Source organism: Choristoneura fumiferana, chromosome 17 (assembly GCF_025370935.1).
Source record: "Choristoneura fumiferana chromosome 17, NRCan_CFum_1, whole genome shotgun sequence".
Lineage (NCBI taxonomy): Eukaryota > Metazoa > Arthropoda > Insecta > Lepidoptera > Tortricidae > Choristoneura > Choristoneura fumiferana.
The window spans coordinates 18,150,013-18,171,607 of NC_133488.1; the positions used below are offsets into that span (position 1 = coordinate 18,150,013).

Below are 21,595 nucleotides of genomic sequence, written 5' to 3' on the forward strand. Positions count from 1 at the left end.
TTGCATGAGTTTTTCATGTTTCGCGATTCACAAGCAATAAAATATAGGTTGAATTCAAAATTTAATAGTTTAGTAACAAACGTGGATATAGGTATCAAAAAACACAAGTATAACTCTGCCCTCCTAAGCCGAAAGGCGCTATTTAAAAAAAATCTGTCCTTTACACCATGTGATGCAGAATGTTTTAACCTACACAATAGTATTAATAACTAAAGTGTTTTTTTCGTGCGATAGCGCCTTCTGGCTTAGGAGGATTACCGGTCTAAATCATAAGCGCCGATATTATTGAGCATTTTGCAGATTTAATATCCAATAGGCATTTACAGGCAGCTAGCTCCCTTTACTAAAAGCGTTTTAAATCTTAGGCTGCCGGCTACTGTACTTTTGTATACTCTTTTCGTCTTGATGAAATTATTCCCCGTTCAATTTGTTTTCCAATGATTATAAATATAGATTACTAAATCATGGATAATTAATCCAACCCAAAGCTAAATCAGCGCTGATGGTTTACACCCCAAACGAATGCAGGTTAAAAGTTTCTGGCTATAATGAAAATAATATTTTTATAACATAACATGCGACGTGGCGCATGAGTGTGTACACTCGCATATTTCAAATTGATTTAAGTACCGAAATAAACTTTTCGCCGGGAGTCGGAAGGACTTTAAGCGAGTCGAATTCTGTCGGCTACTCCGCTAGGCATCCAGAAACTTTTAACCCCTCGTCCGCTCTGGCTTCATCTGGCAGCACAAGCGTCTGGCTCTCACCTTGTTATAGTGCGCGTGCGCGCCGACGACACGATGCGCCGTCCCGTTGTCGGCCGTGTACGTCTTTACCTGGTGTTGTGTGTCGGTCGCGATCGTTGAAATGCCGGAGTCGGAGGGCGGCCGAAGCTCGCGACGCTTCTTGCCGCCCTTGTATACGTATTTCGATGGTCGGACTAGGCTGGAAAAGGATTTAAAGTAATATAATGCGTCTATGTTTGTACCAGCTTATGGGTGAAGACCAAAAAGTTGCACAGCGTTAAAGCTGCGTTAGCGCGTAGTTTTAATTTCCATTAACTTTTTCCATTGTGACACGAAAATTATCCTTACAAATGTACGATTAATTTTCGTGTCACAATGGAAAAAGTTAATGGAAATAAAAACTTCGCCTATCTTTAAGTTTTCCTTTCCTGTTCAGGTTAGCTTGAAAATATCCCTTTTATGAATAAGTTCGCCTTTGTACTCTTTTGTTTTGTTGTTTTCCTTTTGTATTAAGTACATACATACATACTACGTGCTAACACAGCTTCAACGCTGTGCAACTTTTTGGTCTTCACCCTTATATTGCTTGGACCCCGTTTTAGGGTTCCCTAATAGAATTAAAGAAAATCCGACCTTGTTCCTTGTCTACATCTTTAAGGCAAGCTGTATGCAAAATGTCAGCTTTCAAGGTGCAAGGACTTGGTTTATCACCCTGACGTTAGTTTAGATGTCGATTGAACAGATTGTGCTTTAGCCTATTAAACTATTAGCTAGAGCTACGCTTAAAAGCGGCGTCGCGAAAAACTCTTAAAGCCTAATTTAACGCTTGGTCCAGCACATCATTGCAATGCGAGACTGTAGAGCCATAGCGTAATAACAATCATTAGTAACGTAACTCGACCGTCTCGATGATAGCTAGGTGGTGCAGTGCGAGGCTAGAGCTGCTTCTCTGCCCCTTGTTAATTCTCAGACCCCCCTGTCCGAACTGAAATGCGCGCTATAGTAAGTAGTCCCACTAGAAAGTATTCTGAGATGCTGACGATCTATATATTTATTTACGAATTAATGACGACTGGATGGCCAAGTGGTTAGAGAACCTGACTACGAAGCTTGAGGTCCCGGGTTCGAATCCCGGCCGGGGCAGATATTTGTATGCATAATACGAATGTTTGTTCTCGGGTCTTGGATGTTTAATATGTATTTAAGTATGTATTTATCTATACATAAGTATGTTTATCCGTTGCCTAGTGTCCATAGTACAAGCTTTGCTTAGTTTGGGACTAGGTCAATTGGTGTCAAGTGTCCCATGATACTTTATTTATTTATTATATATTATTATAATAGTGGTCGTTCGTGCACCACACTGCAACCCTGAGCTGGAATAGCCGGATTTTTCTTAGACCGGAGACTGAAAACTATAAGACAATAACTGTCGCTGTGCAAATCTGTGTATTTACAAACACAGTGAGATATAAAGCTGGGACTGCTACGAGCACAATATACAAAGCCGGATTTACCCCGAATAAGCCTGTCTCAGTAGAAAATTCGTAATCCGATATTGTTACATACACGTAAGATGAATAGATTTAAAGGTGCTCCCATACTGGTGTTTTCTGGCGATAACTTTTTTTATATTAAAAAACAAATGACGATAATGCGAGCAGAAATAAAGAAATAGCCCTGAATCCCGATAGCATGAGTAAAGAAACGAAATCTTAGTCTCTATTCGATATGGTCTTAAATAATGTAAAATTCAATCTAAATCGTATGCAGCTATTGGCTAGGCTATCGGCGGATTTAGTTACGCACGTTACTACCTATTACTTGTTCAGTTCGAAAACCTACATTTTTAAAGCAATTTGAAACAATGAGAGGCGTTTGCCTAGCAGTGGGACCGTACCGTAAGGCGCTACGCCTTACGAATAAACCAGAAACGCTACTTTTCTTTCATCTCAGCAGTTTCTTTTACCAACTATAAATTCGAGTTTTTTAATGTCTCAAGAATGTAATTTTACGCTTTACAGTTCAACTGATAAAATAAATTGATAAACAGCGCAGATTTTTTTCCTCGAAAATGGAATATCATACAATTCGCAAATCCTTGCCTACAGTATACTTTACCTTCTTTATGGAAACTAGGTAATTTTAGCATATGGTGCATGTCACTGATCTTTTTAAGGAGGATTATAAATTTGCAACATTTGAAAATCGAATAATAATTGAGCTTTTAAAATACGAGCACTCACATCTTTATCTTTGTAAACTTTAGGATGCATTGTGTATGACTCTGAGACGTTCTCGATATTATATCTAACGGATATCTGTGCCACAGTGTGTTTACTTTTAATTGACATTTAAATACAGTAAAACTGAGAATCTCCATTCGAAACAAGTAAAAGAACAGATTTCATCCACATTTGCCGTACATTCGTTATTATAATTCAAGAAAAACAATCTCAAAATGCGTGGTATATCACAGAACGAAAGACAATAATTGGGAGACATAAAAAACTCAGTAACCTTCACTAGGTATCGTAAGAAAACAATTTTCCAAATCAATGAATACGCACTTAATTATTTTGTTCCAGAGATATTCCTTTAAAAATGAATAAGGCTTTCCGGGGAAAAGTTACGGTTTTAAAAACACTGATAGAAATATCAAAAAGAGAAATGAGTTTTGCGAATCAGTCATTCATTTACAATCGTCGTTTCGTTTAGTAACATATTTTAAGGGTTCCGTACGCGATGGTGGCAAACGGAAGTCTATTATTGTCGCTACTCTGTCTGTCTATCCGTCCGTCTGTCTGTCTTTCAAGGGATGTACTTCAAGAACCGTCATAGTTAGACAGTTGAAATTTATATATAACTAGCTGTTGCCCGCGACTCCTTCCGCGTATAGAAGTATGAAAAATAGCATCCTATTCTCAGATCTACCAAATATACCTACACATTTTTTTTTATAAAAATCAGTCAAACCGTTTCGAAGGAGTTTGGTCACAAAACGAGAATTTTATATACTAGACTTATATTTCTGTGCAACAAAAAATGAGTTAAAAATTAAGTTGGTTTCATTTAATGCGGGAGGCGAAGTATATACGCACAGTCCACGTTTACACAAACAATGTCCAGCTCCAGAATACATTGTTACATTTTACTAAACTGTCAGATTGCGCAAGTAATTATTTCCCACGTTCAATGTATGGAAATGTGAATTACCATCCTCTGTCACAGCTGCTCTGTGGAGTCACAAGCCTTGTGAAAAAGTACACAGATGTTCTTTGAGTGGCAATAGATCTGACTAAAGGATATTTTTCATTAGTCCATTGTAAATTGCGAACAACTTTGCGCTATCAATGCCCTATCTGTCCAAAGCCAAAGCATTGTTTACACTTCGATAGAAACCATTAATGAATGAAACATGAAACTTTTATCATTATCAGCTAAATTTAGAGATAATATATGTTCGTAGCTACGATACTTTTCCAGTAAGGGCAGCATAATTAGTTGCAACACGCCTACTTCTTAAATAATTTAAGGTCACCGTCACGGCTTGTACCTACATCACTTTCCAAATAAATCAAAAGAGAGATTAGAAAGAGGCAAAAAGAAGTATGCATCCAGTTGGCTATCCTGATGGTGTCATTAGTACGTGTCTAATGTGAAAAATCGATGTGTTTTTATTATTTACAGCGGGAAGGCCGAAGCGCGTTGCCGAGGCAAGACAAATTATCTGTTACCTCACGTCAATCAAGTCAAATATTTACAGGAATTTACACGAAGCTTTGCATCGAAGGGACATAAATAATTTGTACAAAACATACTCAGTTGAAGTGGATTAAGTGCTTTACTATTCCGAAGCAATACAATAAAATACAATGACTGTTTTTTGTACACCAGAAAACAATATTGACTACAACCCTACTACATCTCCAGCTACGCTCTAACTTTACCATTTCAAAAATACAAAAGTAACAAATTTGGAGTTGAAATAAAAAATACAAAAAGACTCCAAATAACCAATCATAATTTACCATTTCAACTTCAACATGGCTTGTCCACTCTGTCTGAGCTTGGTTTAGAGTTGAGACATTGAATAGTCAACATTACCGATGGGTATCTAGCACCTAGAATACTGAACCTACTTACTAACAAAATAAACGGCATATTTCATAACTGTGATATGACGTCGATTCTTTACAGAATTCTATGCTTAACTTAGTTAGCAATGTATTTAAAAATTTCCAAGTCACTTGTCACCTGTCACGTTTATGAAATAGGGGTCATACTTGAAAAAAGCTTCCTTACTGAACTACCTCCAAATGTAACTAAACATCCTACTAAATTATACCGAAAATATTAACGTACGTAATTATGGTCCCTACTGCCCAACCTCGGGGTGGTAATGAACAATGATTCTATAGCGCTGCCGGCAAAATGCTCGCACTAAAGCGTTCTCTTGTATTAGTAAATAGCTGAAACAAGTTATTTAATTTTAAAACAAAATTAAAAATATATCATGAGTTGGATTTAACCAACAGCGCCAAAGTTAAAGGGATGAAATAGTGTGAAAGTTTTGATTAGGTATTTTGTATTTTCGTGTGAGCCATTGTCGGTTTTTTGTTTTATTCGATGAAAGAGATGAAGACCTCGCCATGAATGTGAATTCTACGCGAACGAAGTACAGCAGGCAAGCCAGTTCTTAAATAAAAATAAAAATCATACATTTTGTCCGAAATAAGAAGTTTGCAGATTGCAAAAAGAAAAACAGATAATCTTATGGTAGTCGCGCTATAACGTTTGAAAAACAAGTCTTGTTCTGTTCTTACGTATAATCAGCAGCAAAACTAAATAAGTGGTTATGGCGCAATCAAGAGAATCAAAATCAATTTAAAAGTCTTAAATATCCTTAAACACTCCTTTTGTTTTTTATTGCACTTTTTCACCTTCACAAAAGCTGTCAGTTTCCCGTAACAGCGTACCTAAGACTCTTATGGCGATATTTTTCACATTTTCAAGCAAACTAAAGGAAAGACAAAACTGTGAATAAGAGTGTCGCGGCCAAGGATTAATTATTCTAATTATGTCGGAGGAAATCTCGGGTTGCGGGAGTAATTGTGCTAATTAAAAATAGAGGAAAGGCGTTTGTTTTCTTTCCAAAGCAAATTGTCCCCTGACCTTTGCAAGGATGAGCCTCGTTGGACAAGGAGAAGGTTAACAAATAAGTGCAAACCGACTGAAATTAATTAAGCATAATGAATGAAATACGTAGCATACTCTTTGTTCTTACGCGTACTTACAGCGTACTTATGAGTTTCAACTTGACCTCAAAAATTAAGTAAATTAAATGACTTGTTGTACCGTAATAGACTTGGGAGAGAAAGATTGTATTCAATCAATGTATAATAAAAAGTATTGTATCGATGACACCTCGTATAATTGCTTACATCATAAAGAGTTTTAGGGTCTGTTTCATCACACATTGATCAATTTTATGTGACAGATAAATGTGATCCCAAACAAACAGAGACGGCATCACAGATCTGTCACATAAAATTTATCAATGAGTGGTATAACAGACCCTTAGGATTAACCCCCTTATTCATAAACGACAATCAAACCTATTTTAGTTAAAATGCCGCTAAAATTCGTTTGTCCTTATCTGTCACTTCGACATTTGTATTTGTTAGAAAGAGACAAAGCATTTGTTAGTTAACATAGGCTTGTTAAGTTTTATGAATAAGGGGGTAAGAGTTTACCAACGATAGCGGTTACAAAGCACTGCCAAGATTACATGTAGATTCCGATTGTAGATTTTGACATTGCCATTAAATGATAATACTTCGCCTTAGTGATATTAATCTCTTGCAGCATATTGCCATACCCAGCAGAATACACCAGTGAACCGAACGATGCGCCTAATGTGGGGCAACTGCGCAATATGAAAATTAAATCAAAGTTTGTATGTATCGCACCATCTCGCTCACTCTTATTATCATTATGCGAGCGTTTCAACCGCCTCAATTTGATGATATTTGCGATTATTTTTTTGACGTCCTGTACTTCTACTAGATCAGGGTTTCTCAAACTTATGGCTCCACGTACCCCTGTTAAAGTTTCTAGACGACAGCGAACCCCATAAAAGAAAGTAATAAAACTGGCTGTTGAAGAAACTAAGTTATTAATAATAATGTATATTATTTATTTCAATAAAAGGTAACAAATATATAGGTAAGAATCGTCTTGCCAATGAAAATACAAACTGAAACAAACAACAACAAATAACAAACAAATAAGTAACAAATTTGGAGTTAAAAAATACAAAAAGACTCCAAAAACCAATCTTAATCATCTTGCCAGTTTTGCAGCCACCATCACGTAAACCTTGTCGCGAACCCCCTACTGTCGAATAGCGAACCCCTAGGGGTTCGCGTACCCCAAATTGAGAAACCCTGTACTAGATAACCTGGAAACTGTAACTGAATCTTCTACCGTGTCAACAAAAATGTGCCAACGTAACAATATAATATACGCTCGAATAATAACCCTATTAGCGTGAAGGAGGGCACGAGTTCAGATTTTGATCTGCTAGAAAAAGAAATGTATAGAACTTACCTAGGATATTGCGGTCCAAACTGGGTATAACAGCAGTTGTTCCAGCACCCCCTGGAGAAGGGGTTATAGCCGCCTGTGAACTTGCCGGTGACCTGTTCATTGGTCGTGCGTCCCCGGGACACCAGGACCATGTGGAAGCCGGTGAGGCCGAATATTGGTATCGCTAGGAGCGCAATCACTCCCATTATTACCATTCTGGATGCCACGGTTAAGGGGTTAAGTTTCATACAGATTAAATAGATATGTCCATCAAGAGACCCACTTGCTCGTTTGCCATCCATTCGAATAAAATAAAATAAAAAGATGTCTAGTTTCGCTAAGTCCTAGCGGCTAGGAGGACCTTCTTGTCACTGTTGTATAACAAAACTAATCGAAAAATGTATATAGGAAGTCCCTAAAACCAACGCCAAAAATTTTAACTTAATGAAAATTTCATGGTTTTTATAATATTGGCACTTTTATAAAACTTCTGATTTTAGATACCCTGCGTCAGTGTGTCGATTGGCTCCATGGCTACACTGCAAATTTAAGTATTTTTTTTGCACGATATTACCAAAAAAAATTCTATCGAATGTGAGTTTTTTTCTAATATCATAATAATATAAATGATGTAGCGATAAAAATACATTACTGTGATTTTGAATCATAATCATCACCCTAGCCACGTCCCACTCCTGGGCAGAGGCCTCTTCTCAGAACGAGATGGCTTAGGCCGTAGTTCCCACGCGGGCCCAATGCGAATTGGGAATTTCACAGGCACCATTGAATTGCTTCGCAGTTCGGCAATTTTTAATGCGCTTAAAATTTTTATAATGGTTACTTCCTACCCCAGGATTTGGGTATCGACCATCGGCAATGGCTTCTCAGACGCCAGACTCCCCTAAAAATTACCTGCAGTCACTGAAACAGTTTGCATCGACGACCGTCACAAAAATGATAGCCATCTCTTTCCAACGTCTGCATCGGAGCAAGACAACTGTACAGATATGTATAGCGAGCAATCACGCAAACTATTTGCACCAGCGCAGCGAACTAAAGATCCATTTTATAGTAACATAATGAATATGCGATGCTTTTAAAAAGGATACGACACAATAGGTTCCACTTCGGTCAAAGTTTTCCCATTATTGTTCATGATAAAGTACAGACTGAGGCCGAATATGCTCAGCATGTGTATCGAGAGCGATATGAGGAAGAAAAAGAAGAATCTATAGTTACGACGCCCTATGCAGTTGTTCACCCACGGGCAGTGGTGGTCAAACGTCTGTGGACAAAGAAAAACAATATTAAAGAAGGATTTTTTTTTACCTTGGACATTCGAAGATTTTGGAAGCCCAAATGATACGGCGGTTTAACCCGCTTCGCAATTTCACCCAGCCAGTAAACAAATTCAATAAAGTATAGACAACTCATTAAACTTTTAATGCAAATCAATTTAACTGCCTTTTAAGCCCTACGTTGAATAAACATACTTATACACATACGTAAAGCACACAATACACCCAATTAAAACTTACGTCATTTTGACTATACACGGTGTCGGGCGGTTTGTGCGTAGATTTGAGAGCTTACAAAACAAAGCTTTCGTTGAAGCTTCACGCTTGAATAATTGAACAAGCATTAAAAGGAGGTAGAACGCGCGTAGGGTTTCTATGAACTTTTAAGACGCTAACTTAAGGTAGCTTTGTTATCCTAATTGATTCAGAGGTTGTATCTTTTGTATGTAAGACCAGGGAATGGAGCATAACACCAATATGGAGTGGTAACGTCATTTTGTTTTAAAAAAAAAACGAACAATTCGCGGATTGGCCGGTTCAAAGTCAAGTATTACACTAAAGTTGGGCAATCGGATATTAGGTAATAACGATACTTATCTATAGTCAATTTTTTTTGAACGTGAGGTCGTCTTCCTCACGTTCAAAAAAAAATCTGGAAACATACATCGGGAAGCGGATTATTAGTGACGGAAACGCATGTTTTGTTGGTCCAGCCCAGGATCGTCTCTGCAGGACGGTGTTCTTCAACGGTTAGTACGAATAATACGTATAGTCTGGACGATAATGCAAGACCATTCGGAAAAAAAGCTTGCATGAAAAATAATTTTTTTAGCAAAAACTTAGCCTTATCAGAAAAATGACATCTTGTCCAACATTCTTATGAATTCTCATAAACGAAAAAAAAAATACAAATCTGTTCACAGTAGTCATACTTGTTAAGGCCATTTTTTGGCCGGATGCTGCACTTCGTGAAGAAAGCAAGCCGCTTTGCCCAGTGATAGTACAGACTAAACTAAGTGATTTGACTCGCAGCAGCGGAAGTTTCACCCCTTAGGAACAGAGATGGCGCCACTTCTTTAAAAAATATTTCAAAAAATTCTACAAGCTAAAGTCATAAACCGATTTCAATGTTTAATATCTCAAATGAGAGCCTATTATATACGTTACTTATAAAAAAATACAAAAAAAATATTTACAAAAAACTTTTGTCAAAAAACGCCATCTTAAGTTTTTTTTTCTTACCTGATTTGTAGTTTTTACTTGATTGCTTAAAAAAACTGTATGCAACATGAATGGTTTAATGCATGTACATATTACTGAGTACATAACGAGTATTAAAAAAAAAATCCGACACCGATACCTATCATATTTAACGAAATATGACAGTTCAAATGTGAGCACAAATTTCTTTAAAAAATATTTCAAAAAATTCTACAAGCTAAAGTAATAGACCGATTTCAATGTTTAATATCTCAAATTAAAGCTCATAACATTCATTATTTACAAAAAATATAAAAAAAATATTTACTGAAAACTTTTGTAAAAAAACACCATCTCAAGTTTTTTTTTTCTTACCTGATTGGTAGTTTTTATTTAATTGCTTAAAAAAACTGTATGCAACATGAATGGTTTAATGCATATACATATTACTGAGTACATAATAAGTATTTTAAAAAAAATATTGACACCGATACCTATCATATTTCACGAAATATGAAAGTTTAAATGTGAGCACAAATTTCTTTAAAAAAAATCAATAAATTCTACAAGCTAAACTAATAAACCGATTTAAATGTTTAATATCCCAAATTAAAGCACATAAAATTCATTATGTAGAAAAAAATATTAAAAAAATATTTACTGAAAACTTTTGGCAAAAAACGCCATCTTAAGTTTTTATTTCTTACCTGATTGGTAGTTTTTACTTGATTGCTTAAAAACATTGTATGTTGTATGCAACATGAATGGTTTAATGCATACTTATATATATTTCTGAGTAAATAACAAGTATTATAAAAAAAACCGACACCGATACCCTTCATACTTCACGAAATATTTAAGTTTAATTGTGCACGCTTTTCTTACAAATAAATTTCAACGAAATCTTTAAGTGAAACTAGTACTCTGATTATAATGTTTAATGTTAAATGAAAAGAAGAACGAAATTACCTAATTTATTAAAAAAAAAGTTTTTTCCTGGTGTTACGAAAAAATATAATTACTTTAAAATTAGTAATTATTAAGACAATAAATAAAAACTATACCGTTTCCGGCATAGTTGGTTCTTAGATGTAATATATATTGCTTAGTAGTTAGCGAATTTATTTAAAAATTAGCTTTTTATGTGATAGGTAGGGCTACAGCTTATAGATATGTCACATTTGAAATAAAAGACTATGAACATCAATGTTCATCAAATATTTAAATTAAAACCTATAAGTCCTCTTCGGGTTCATCGGCAGATGTAGAACTGAAAAGGAAAAGTCGTTTTGAAGCACTTGTGCTATTCCAATACTACAAAATCACAGATCTTGTAGACACGGACTGTGTTGCTGTAATTACTGTTGAATTATTTTTGTGCCTAGTTGATTACCATTAAATCTAAAATTTTGTGCCTACCTGTGGAAATCAGTGGTCAGCATACAAAATAACCCTGCATTGAATATTATATTAACTTACTTTTGATTTGTACAGCCACCTTTGCAGGATTTACACTGGGCAGTGCATGGTAAGCTGACCCGACGACACCCACAACGCATGGTATCGCAGCCAGATTTGCAGCCACAATACTTAATGGTCCAAGAGGCTTACTTTCCTTTTCCAACTCTCTTTTGCCTTAGTCCATCCCCAAGAAGATGGACATGGTACGGAAACTTCTGGTTTCAGAGCGTTTCTCCATATTTGGCCCGCTTGGTAAGCTGCACGCAGTGTATGTTTATAGAGAGCATGTCCATACCATGTCCATCTTCTTGGGGATGGACTAAGGCAAATGAGAAGGACTCCAGAATTGTCGGCAGTTATAGCGATTTGGTCGCAATTAAGCCTCTTGGACCATTGTGGCTGCAAATCTGGCTGCGATCCATGCGTTGTGGGTGTCGTCGGGTCAGCTTACCATGCACTGCCCATTGTAAATCCTGCAAAGGTGGCTGTACAAATCAAAAATAAGTTAATATAATATTCAATGCAGGGTTATTTTGTATGCTGACCACTGATTTCCACAGGTAGGCACAAAATTTTAGATTTAATGGTAATCAACTAGGCACAAAAATAATTCAACAGTAATTACAGCAACACAGTCCGTGTCTAAAAGATCTGTGATTTTGTAGTATTGGAATAGCACAAGTGCTTCAAAACGACTTTTCCTTTTCAGTTCTACATCTGCCGATGAACCCGAAGAGTTTAATTTAAATATTTGATGAACATTGATGTTCATAGTCTTTTATTTCAAATGTGACATATCTATAGCTGTAGCCCTACCTATCACATAAAAAGCTAATTTTTAAATAAATTCGCCAACTACTAAGCAATATATATTACATCTAAGAACCAACTATGCCGGAAACGGTATAGTTTTTATTTATTGTCTTAATAATTACTAATTTTAAAGTAATTATATTTTTTCGTAACACCAGGAAAAAACTTTTTTTTTAATAAATTAGGTAATTTCGTTCTTCTTTTCATTTAACATTAAACATTATAATCAGAGTACTAGTTTCACTTAAATTGAAATTTATTTGTAAGAAAAGCGTGCACAATTAAACTTAAATATTTCGTGAAGTATGAAGGGTATCGGTGTCGGTTTTTTTTATAATACTTGTTATTTACTCAGAAATATATATAAGTATGCATTAAACCATTCATGTTGCATACAACATACAATGTTTTTAAGCAATCAAGTAAAAACTACCAATCAGGTAAGAAATAAAAACTTAAGATGGCGTTTTTTGCCAAAAGTTTTCAGTAAATATTTTTTTAATATTTTTTTCTACATAATGAATTTTATGTGCTTTAATTTGGGATATTAAACATTTAAATCGGTCTATTACTTTAGCTTGTAGAATTTTTTGAAATATTTTTTAAAGAAATTTGTGCTCACATTTAAACTGTCATATTTCGTTAAATATGATAGGTATCGGTGTCGGTTTTTTTTTAAATACTCGTTATGTACTCAGTAATATGTACATGCATTAAACCATTCATGTTGCATACAGTTTTTTTAGGCAATCAAGTAAAAACTACAAATCAGGTAAGAAAAAAAAACTTAAGATGGCGTTTTTTGACAAAAGTTTTATGTAAATATTTTTTTTGTATTTTTTGATAAGTAACGTATGTAATAGGCTCTCATTTGCGATATTAAACATTGAAATCGGTTTATTACTTTAGCTTGTAAAATTTTTTTAATTTTTTTTTAAAGAAGTGGCGCCATCTCTGTTCCTAAGGGGTGAAACTTCCGCTGCTGCGAGTCAAATCACTCAATTTAGTCTGTACTATCACTGTGCAAAGCGGCTTGCTTTCTTCACGAAGTGCAGCATTTTGTCTCTAACAAGTATGACTACAGAGTAAAATAAATGTTGTTGAACGCATCACATCAGTCCCTATTTTAGTCTTTAACACATATGTAATAGCGTCGTAATTAACGGTCACGTTCGACCCACTAAACTAAACCATGCTATTGACACGTTGTTTCTAACCGTCGATTGCATAACTTACAATTTACAAAGTACTTACCTAATTAGAATAGGAATGTGAACGCTAAGCGTACGAGATCGTGTGCAATTGCAAATAAACAATACTCAATGAACTTAAAACATCACTCAATTAAATTAGACAGTTCTAAAGGTCCACAAAGAACTCATGATTCGGCAACACTATCATGAACGTAGGCGTGTGCTGAAGTCACCAGCATCAATATCTGCCACAACAAAGAGTGCATAAATGATAAGACTCTACTTCGCACCGCTCAGCTACCTCGCACATCTCTGGTGGGAGGGAACAGTCACAACGTTCCACATCTTCGATATACATCCTCGCACCGCACCGTTTAGTTACCCCTCACATCTCTGGTGGAAACGCGGGCTAAAGCCCAATGTACACCGCGAGCGGAGCGGACTCATTAACGACTTAGTTTAACGTACGGTTAAGGACTTTAATTCATGAGCCACCATGGAACCATTTCACAGTAAACGTCAAGACTTTTCCTTTGAAATGATCTAGTCCTTGACCGTACAACGATCGGCTGCATGAAAGTACTTGCACCGGACCTCTATGAACTTGGCTGATGTAAGTTAAACTAAGTCAATTCATTAATGAGTCTGCTCCGCTCGCGGTGTAAATGAGGGCTATCGCGTATGAATTCGCCGCAAGAGGCGCTAGTGTAGCGTGAGGTCTCTAAAATGTCAAATCTCATAGATTTTGGACGAGGTACGCGAGTTTATTTATAATTAGAATAATTTTGTGAATATTTTTCATTACCTGAAATTAATTATGGCAATTATGCGTTACGAGGCAATGAATGTCTGTGTTTTGAGACAGTTTTTTCAGACAGACATAACAGACTTTGAAAGCCACACTTAAAACCTCACGCAACAGTGGCGCCATCTAGAAAGACAAAAAACTATAGCCCTTATTGGGCTTAATGCAAGTGACTGTGCGTGTATATTTCGTGCCCTATGAAGCAACAGAAATTCAGTGTGATAATCTTACCTCTATGCAATGATTGCACACAGAACAGTGTGAACAGCGGGGCGGCCTGTAGAACTTACAGGTGACACACCATTTCATCCGCACCGTTATCCCATTTATCTCCACGCTGCGGTAGAGCGGCGCTCGGAAGTCGTCCTCGCGATCCTCGTCAGGTGGAGCTGGTGGACAAGGCAATTATAATACTCTGGCCAATACACAGATGTTTTGAATAACGTTTTGCCATCGTATTTTGTCCGAAAAGTTAGTATTATCTTGCTTTCTAAACTAGCTTACTGAAGTTTACTAAAGGTAATTGAGAAAGTAAGATAAATACGAAACTGTACGATGACGATCCAAACAAAATACGATGGAAAAATATTAATTACTAATGTCTGTAACTTGTTGATTACGTGGGTTCGTTGGTAGATTACTAAGAAAAGCTATATTTGCTTAGTAATCTGTACGTATAAAAAAACCCTGACATATTGACTGACTGCCTGACTGACTCATCACATCAACGTTCTACCAGCATTATTGTAAATAGAATTATTTTTATCTGACTATCTATAGTTGGCAGATATCGTCCTTTAGGTCATAGAGGTGCTGTAAAAAGGGATTTTTGGAATTTCCCGTTGGTTATAAAACGGGATTTGATCATAAATTTTTACGCGGAGGAAGTCGCGGGAAAAAGCCATAAAATAAATCTACAGGGCTACTACGAAACTCGAAACTCGAAGTTCGTGTCGTGCGGTCCCTCTGACACTTATGCTGTATAATAGGACGGTACGATACGAACTTCGAGTTTCGGGTTTCGTAGTAGCCCTGCTGTCTGTACCTACTTGAAATACTACTACTACTCTACTTTATTCGCACAATTCATCATTTTCACTTATGTCAATCAAAACCGACGCGTGCCCAAGCTCAACACGTAGAATTAAATCTCAGACTGTTTGAAACATTTTTTTTTAACGTGGATCATTGAAAAAATTAACACTTCACACATTTAAAGATACGGATTTGATGTGGCACTAAAGTACAAAGTACGCAGTCCTTTCATTTAATGTTAATAAGAGTCAAAACATGTTTTGCTAAACAACGTAACACACGCGAATTATCGTCAACAAACAGACACCAGTTTGACACATTGGACAAAACCGTGAATTTTAAAGTGAACTTCCTCGTTCTACGGTAGAGTTTATTTTGGTTCGTATACCTAACACCTACTGATTGAACTACGAACGACCTTAGGCAACTTAATCAAGTTATAAAGGACTGCATAACTTGCTGAATAAACACTTCTGTTTACAAACTTGTTTTAAATCAGTGTTAACTGGGTAAAGGGCGGCGGCAGGCTTGAAGGCGTCTCTGGCTAATAAATTAAGGGTATTTCGCGGATTTTTAGGGCCAACGCTAACTGACGCGGTTTGCACGAAGCAGGTGGACGCCTATTGAAAAATAGTATAATGAGCAGCACTAACTGAACGCGTCGCGTGCCACGCCAACGAGCAGCGACGCGGAGAGCGTTTTCTATATCCATTGCGTGTGCTGCCTGTCTGGTAACGAACGTTAGGATCGGGTATGGACTGGGACTGAGCACCGCAATGAACAGAGAACACCCTCACCGCTCCGCTGCCCGTCCCGCTACACTCTGGCGTCTAGTCCGCGCCCTAATGAACAGAGAAAACGCTCGCTACGCCACTGCCCGCTAGCGTCTAATTCGCAGACGTTCGCAGAGTTATGTTCGTTGTAAGTACCATCAGCCAAATAAGTGGTCTATAATTTTTTAAGCAAGTTCCTAGTAAATGAATATGTCGCTAAAGTCGAACTTTCAAGTTGACAGACAGGTCTATTTGCATTATTGTTCTATGACTATGACATGCAAACGATTACCAACTTTAGGGTGGTAGACCACATATTTGACTATGTTAAAAGGTGCGACCAAACCGCTGCTTAAAAAACGGTGACGGTAAGGAATCGCAGTGATGCATCGTATGCGCACCGTTTTTTTGCATGTTTTCCACACCGCTGCTTAAAATACGCAAACGGTGCGGAATCGCAGTGACGTGCCGTAAACGTCACGACTTTTGTTCGGTAAAGACCTGAAGTTTACGACACGTCAGACGTCACTGCGATTTCCGTATTTTAAGCAGCTGTGTGGAGAGCATGTGATAAAAACGGTGCGCATACGGTGCGTCACTGCGATTCCGTGCCGTCTCCGTTTTTTAAGCAGCGGTTTAGTCGCACCTTAATATGGTACAGTCGCCATCAGATATTTCGGAGCGGCCAAGGTGATCAAAAATATCGATACATGAACTTGAATACCCTGATAATAGAGTGCATGTGCCGATATTTTTGACCACCTTGGCCGTTCCGAAATATCTGATGGCGACTGTACATAGCTATGTTTTAAAGGTGGTCCCATTTCAATTTGACGAGATTCATATTAAATGATATAGTAACGGATAATTCACGTCATAAATCATGAGATTCGGTGATTAAAGAAAATTTGAACTCTATTATTGAAAAACCTTTGGGTCCATGCACAATCTTGATACAATACACGTTACGCAGGACGTTATGCAGCAGTAGTCTTTTAACTACAATGGACGTTTTGATACAGTGGAAATTTTGACACAGTGGGCCAAAGGAGAAAAAAATACCTACATAGTCATATTTTTGAGCGCTCGGTCTCAAAATCTAGCAAAATCTCTTTATCTGTATCTCTTTATTATAACACGATAACTTGGTTTTTAAACTCAACTGGAACTCAGTTACTTTTGACAATTAAATAGGTGTACCAAAGGACTGTCTGCAAAAGCAAGATAACTAGATAAGTGTGTAAATACTAAATCAAGATGTTAAAAGTGACAAGCCCATATTGTCCCGTTATCAGGCGCTATCATTTTAACTGCTAGCTCATTATCTGTCAGATAGGGGCGTTAAATTATGAGAGTTGACCTCACTGCGATATAAATTCTAGTGTATTCTATTCTGGTAAACATCAGGTTTATTGGTGCCTACATCTAGTTAATATTTATATAATCGTACTATGATAAATTCATTTTACGCTGATCTTTGTAACTACTTCGGCAAATAAATGGGTAGTATCCTTCGTAAAAAAATACGTCAATTATTTTATCAAACAATATTGAGCACGTATTTTTTCTTTTGTCAATCAAATAAAAAATGGCAAAGATAAAGGGCACCACAGTTCGGGGGTTGGGTCTTAGGTTCATGACGGCACTTGGTCTTAAAAAATACTAAAAAGAGGAAACAAGTCCAGTGGTATACAACTCTGTTAAGTAGGTAACTTAATGTAGTCTCTACGCGATCCATCGTGTTTCCATTTCAGAATTAATCTATTTTAACCTTTAAACGAGCAATTCTTGCGTAGGCATTTCGATAACTCGGAAACGACTAAAGAATTCCATAAAATTAGCTGTGGGGGTATTGGGGGCGAACAATCGATCTAATCTTCTCTCTGGGAACATCCGTTCTAGATAGAGAGCGGACTGCAAAATTTCGTACCTACTTGATACTGCGGTGAAATGCACAATGGTTTCCCATAAAAGTGATGCTAAGTCCGAATTTGATAGTCTGCCACGGCGGAACTTGCCGAAAGTAGTACGTACAAAATTACAGGTACAGTCAAGGGCAAAGATATCGACACGGCCAAAGTTGCAAAAATATGTATACACGGCCTTAATGTTAAGTGCATAGAGTCGCGTATACATATTTTTGCAACTTTGGCCGTGTCGATATCTTAGCCCTTGACTGTACGAAATTTTGCTTTTCGCTCTCCAACTATACTGAGTTAGCCCGAGCTTCGATCGCCCAGGTACTAAACACTCTACAAGAAGCCGGAAGACGTCCACTGCTGAACGAAGGCCTCCCCTTTAGAAGGCCTGAACGCTTTTGATGCAGCAATACGGTTCATTATTACACCAACAAATATAAGATTGGTTTTTGGAGTCTTTTTGTATTTTTTATTTCAACTCCAAATTTTGTTAGTTCCAGTGGTGGTGTAGAGGTATAGCACGCAGCAAGGAATGCCGAGGAGGTCTCTTTTTCTGGTTTTTCTGTGCATCTCTATTTCAGTTTGTATTTTCGATACCAACAAATATTTCATTTCTCGGCTCGCACACCCGCGCCAGTAAGATGCGATAAGAGAGAATCGCAACATTGTCACACAAACTAGCTTCTCCCTAGTGTCCCTACCCAGTTAGGCAACCTCTCGGGGTGGGTTCGAACCCCGGCTCGCACCTCTGAGTTTCATGTGCGGTATTACATTTCAAATTTACCACGAGCTTTGCGGTGAAGGAAAACATCGTAAGGAAGCGATTCAATGGTGCGTGCGAAGTTCCCAATCCGCACTGGGCCCGCGTGGGAACTATGGCCCAAGCCATCTTGTTCTGAGAGGAGGCCTGTGCCCAGCAGTGGGACGTATATAGGCTGGGATTATGATGATGATGATGAGGCAACCTTAGCTAGCTTGGCTAGGCAGCGATGGTAGCAACGTCGCTACTGTTCACGACGCGAAAGAGCAACATTAAGCATGGCATGGGAAAGTAAGGCTACCTGCAGACTATGCGGCTAACAGCGCGGTTTTACCGCGTCGTCTCTCTTCAAAGTATCGCTTGAGAAAGCGAGGCGAGGAAGCGAAGGCGCGGTTAGCCGCATAGCGCGTACGTAGTCTAAAAGTGAGGTGTTTTTTTAAATACGTATCTAATGTGCATTGAGACAGAATTGTTAAGCCGCGTATCTACTAGAGGCAGCCTCGGGCCGAGCGGCTGCCTCGCTCCGAGGCCGCGCAAGTGGAGACGCTGCCAAATGCACGGCTCAGACTGAGGCTCCTTTGAGCACGGCCAAAAAACCGACAAAATATGGCTCGGCTCGCGGTGCTCGGCCTGAGGCTGCTCTAATGGATACGCGGCTTTAAATAAAAGAAGATCAGCGAATGACTGGTAAGATCGTGCCCTAATAGTATTACAATCGCTCTAAAAAGCCCATGAAACTTCCCAACCAGCAGTGGCGGACTAAGGGGGGGCGGCATGCATGGGCGGTCCGCCCGTGCCTACACCACGCCTAGGGGGCGCTCCGGTTTGGCAAGAGATGGTGAAGCGAAAGCGCGTTCGACAATTCGGCCTCAAGAAACCGCGGCTTCGCACGAGATTGATACAAATGAAAAAAAAAACGAAGAACTCACCTTTTGGTATCACTCCCGGGTCCATGAAAGTGGCCAGTGTAAAATTGGCCAAAACAAAAAACGTAATGACACCTTGATATGCAGGTACCCATGGGTGCCTTAGCAGGTAGTACTGGCAACTGAGGACAAGGCACATGACTTAATACCAGCTTTTATTTAACTTGTCATTTTTGTATGTTTGTCAAATCTTGCAAGTCAAAAACCTATTTCCAATAACAACAGTCAAAGTACTCTGAAAAAAATGCATTAAATTTATTACTTCTTTATACAAAATGTCTTTAAATTCTTACAGAATATTTCAGGAGATCACCTATATGGTTAGTTTGATAGAATGTCCCTGTAAAGTTTTTTCATTGGAATTATTGGCTCAAAGTGGAGGCATGTCTTTGACATGGTACATTTTGAACATCAGTCAATGGAAAACTTTATTAACAATATTATAAAAAATGCGAGTTTTTTTCAAATTCAAATTCGAATTATTTATAGGCCGCAATGGGCACTTTTACACGTCATTTTTTAAACTATCAGCGCTTTCGGAAAGACCATTGTTGCCAAGAAGAATGCGGCGCAAGAAACTTGGCAGTCATTTTTCTAAAATAAAATACTCAAAAACTACAGTATACAATTAAAGAAAAAATTACAAAAAATAATAATAATAATACAGGGTCCCTTAGTTACAAAACTAAACACTATCATAACTATATCTACGATTCAGTGGAAGTGTAGAATGCTTTTAACAGGAGTGTTCAGTCATTGTCATTAGGTATACTAATATAATAATACTGCTAAAATCCAATCTTATTATCCTGTGTTCTGTTATTTTTATGTACAATAAAGAGTTTTACAATACAATATTGTCACTTAGAAAAACATGTATCTCAGTCTATAAATTTTCCAAGTGAACTTAATGTCCATTATTTCAAGGTTCAATTTTGTTATATTGATTTAAGATATGAGATGATATTTCCGAATAACTTGAAGACACCTTGTATGATGGACGAAATAGCAACATTTTTAAAAGTCAAAACCTGGGAATCAAGTATACTTAAGATTGGTTTTTTGGAATCTTTTTGTATTTTTTTATTTCAATTCCAAATTTTTACTTTAACGGTCATCCCGTAAAACCGAAATTGAAAATACAAACTGAAATATAGATGCACAGAAAAACCGAAAAATAAGACCATCACTGGGAATCGAACCCAGGTCCTCGGTAATCCGTACCGCGTGCTATACCGCTACACCACTGATGGTCAACGGTACCGACACGAATTTCCCTATGCAAGAAACACAAGCTGAGATATGAGGTGCATAGGGAAATTCGTGTCGGTACCGTTGACCATCAGTGGTGTAGCGGTATAGCACGCGGTACGGATTACCGAGGACCTGGGTTCGATTCCCAGTGATGGTCTTATTTTTCGGTTTTTCTGTGCATCTATATTTCAGTTTGTATTTTCAATATCAAGTATACTATTTGAATAAAAAATAGTCATGCATATTTTTAAGTTTTTCACATTTATAAACTAGAGATGTATTAAAAATAAAATATTGAGAACTAGCTGTTGCCCGCAACTCCATCTGCACTGCGCAGTTTTTAATAATATGGTGTGACCACCGTGAATAAAAATATTAGGAGATTGAGGCTCCTAATAATAAGGATATAAAAACCGGTCAGACACATTGTACACTTTGCTACTGTCAGGTGTCATTGGTAGTAATGGTTGCTAACTTAAAGCGACCAGTTGCCATTAAATAAAAAATTTAAGTTGACGTTGAAAAAGTACTGTTGTAACTATACAATAGAGGGATTACCCATTTCTCTGTGGTTATATTGTATTGTAAAAATCTTTACTGTACATAAAAACATGAAATTTACAGAAAACAGGATAATAAGATGTAAAAAGGATAACTTATCCCTGAAAGGAATTTCTTCCAGTTAACTTTTGAATAATTGACAGGATATCAGAAACAAGAGTAGACACTACGATTACAATGGAAAGTAAAAAAAAAAACGAAATTTCCTTTAAGCATATAAAGGATTCATATTTGTAAAAAAACAACATGTAAAAGTTTCA

The 21,595-nt window shown here is 37.4% G+C and overlaps 1 protein-coding gene across 2 annotated transcripts in view; it reads right to left on the reverse strand.

Moving 5' to 3' along the window:
• Positions 1-21,595, reverse strand: part of Zdhhc8 (zinc finger DHHC-type containing 8) — a 34,692-nt gene that overhangs the window by 11,976 nt on the left and 1,121 nt on the right. For both annotated transcript variants that reach the window (XM_074100130.1, XM_074100129.1), the window contains exons 2-6: positions 19,524-19,642; positions 14,339-14,496; positions 8,447-8,622; positions 7,359-7,553; positions 768-945 (exon numbers count right to left, since the gene is read on the reverse strand). In XM_074100130.1, the coding sequence (XP_073956231.1) occupies positions 768-945; positions 7,359-7,553; positions 8,447-8,622; positions 14,339-14,496; positions 19,524-19,642 (826 nt within the window). The remainder of the gene's footprint in view (positions 1-767; positions 946-7,358; positions 7,554-8,446; positions 8,623-14,338; positions 14,497-19,523; positions 19,643-21,595) is intronic.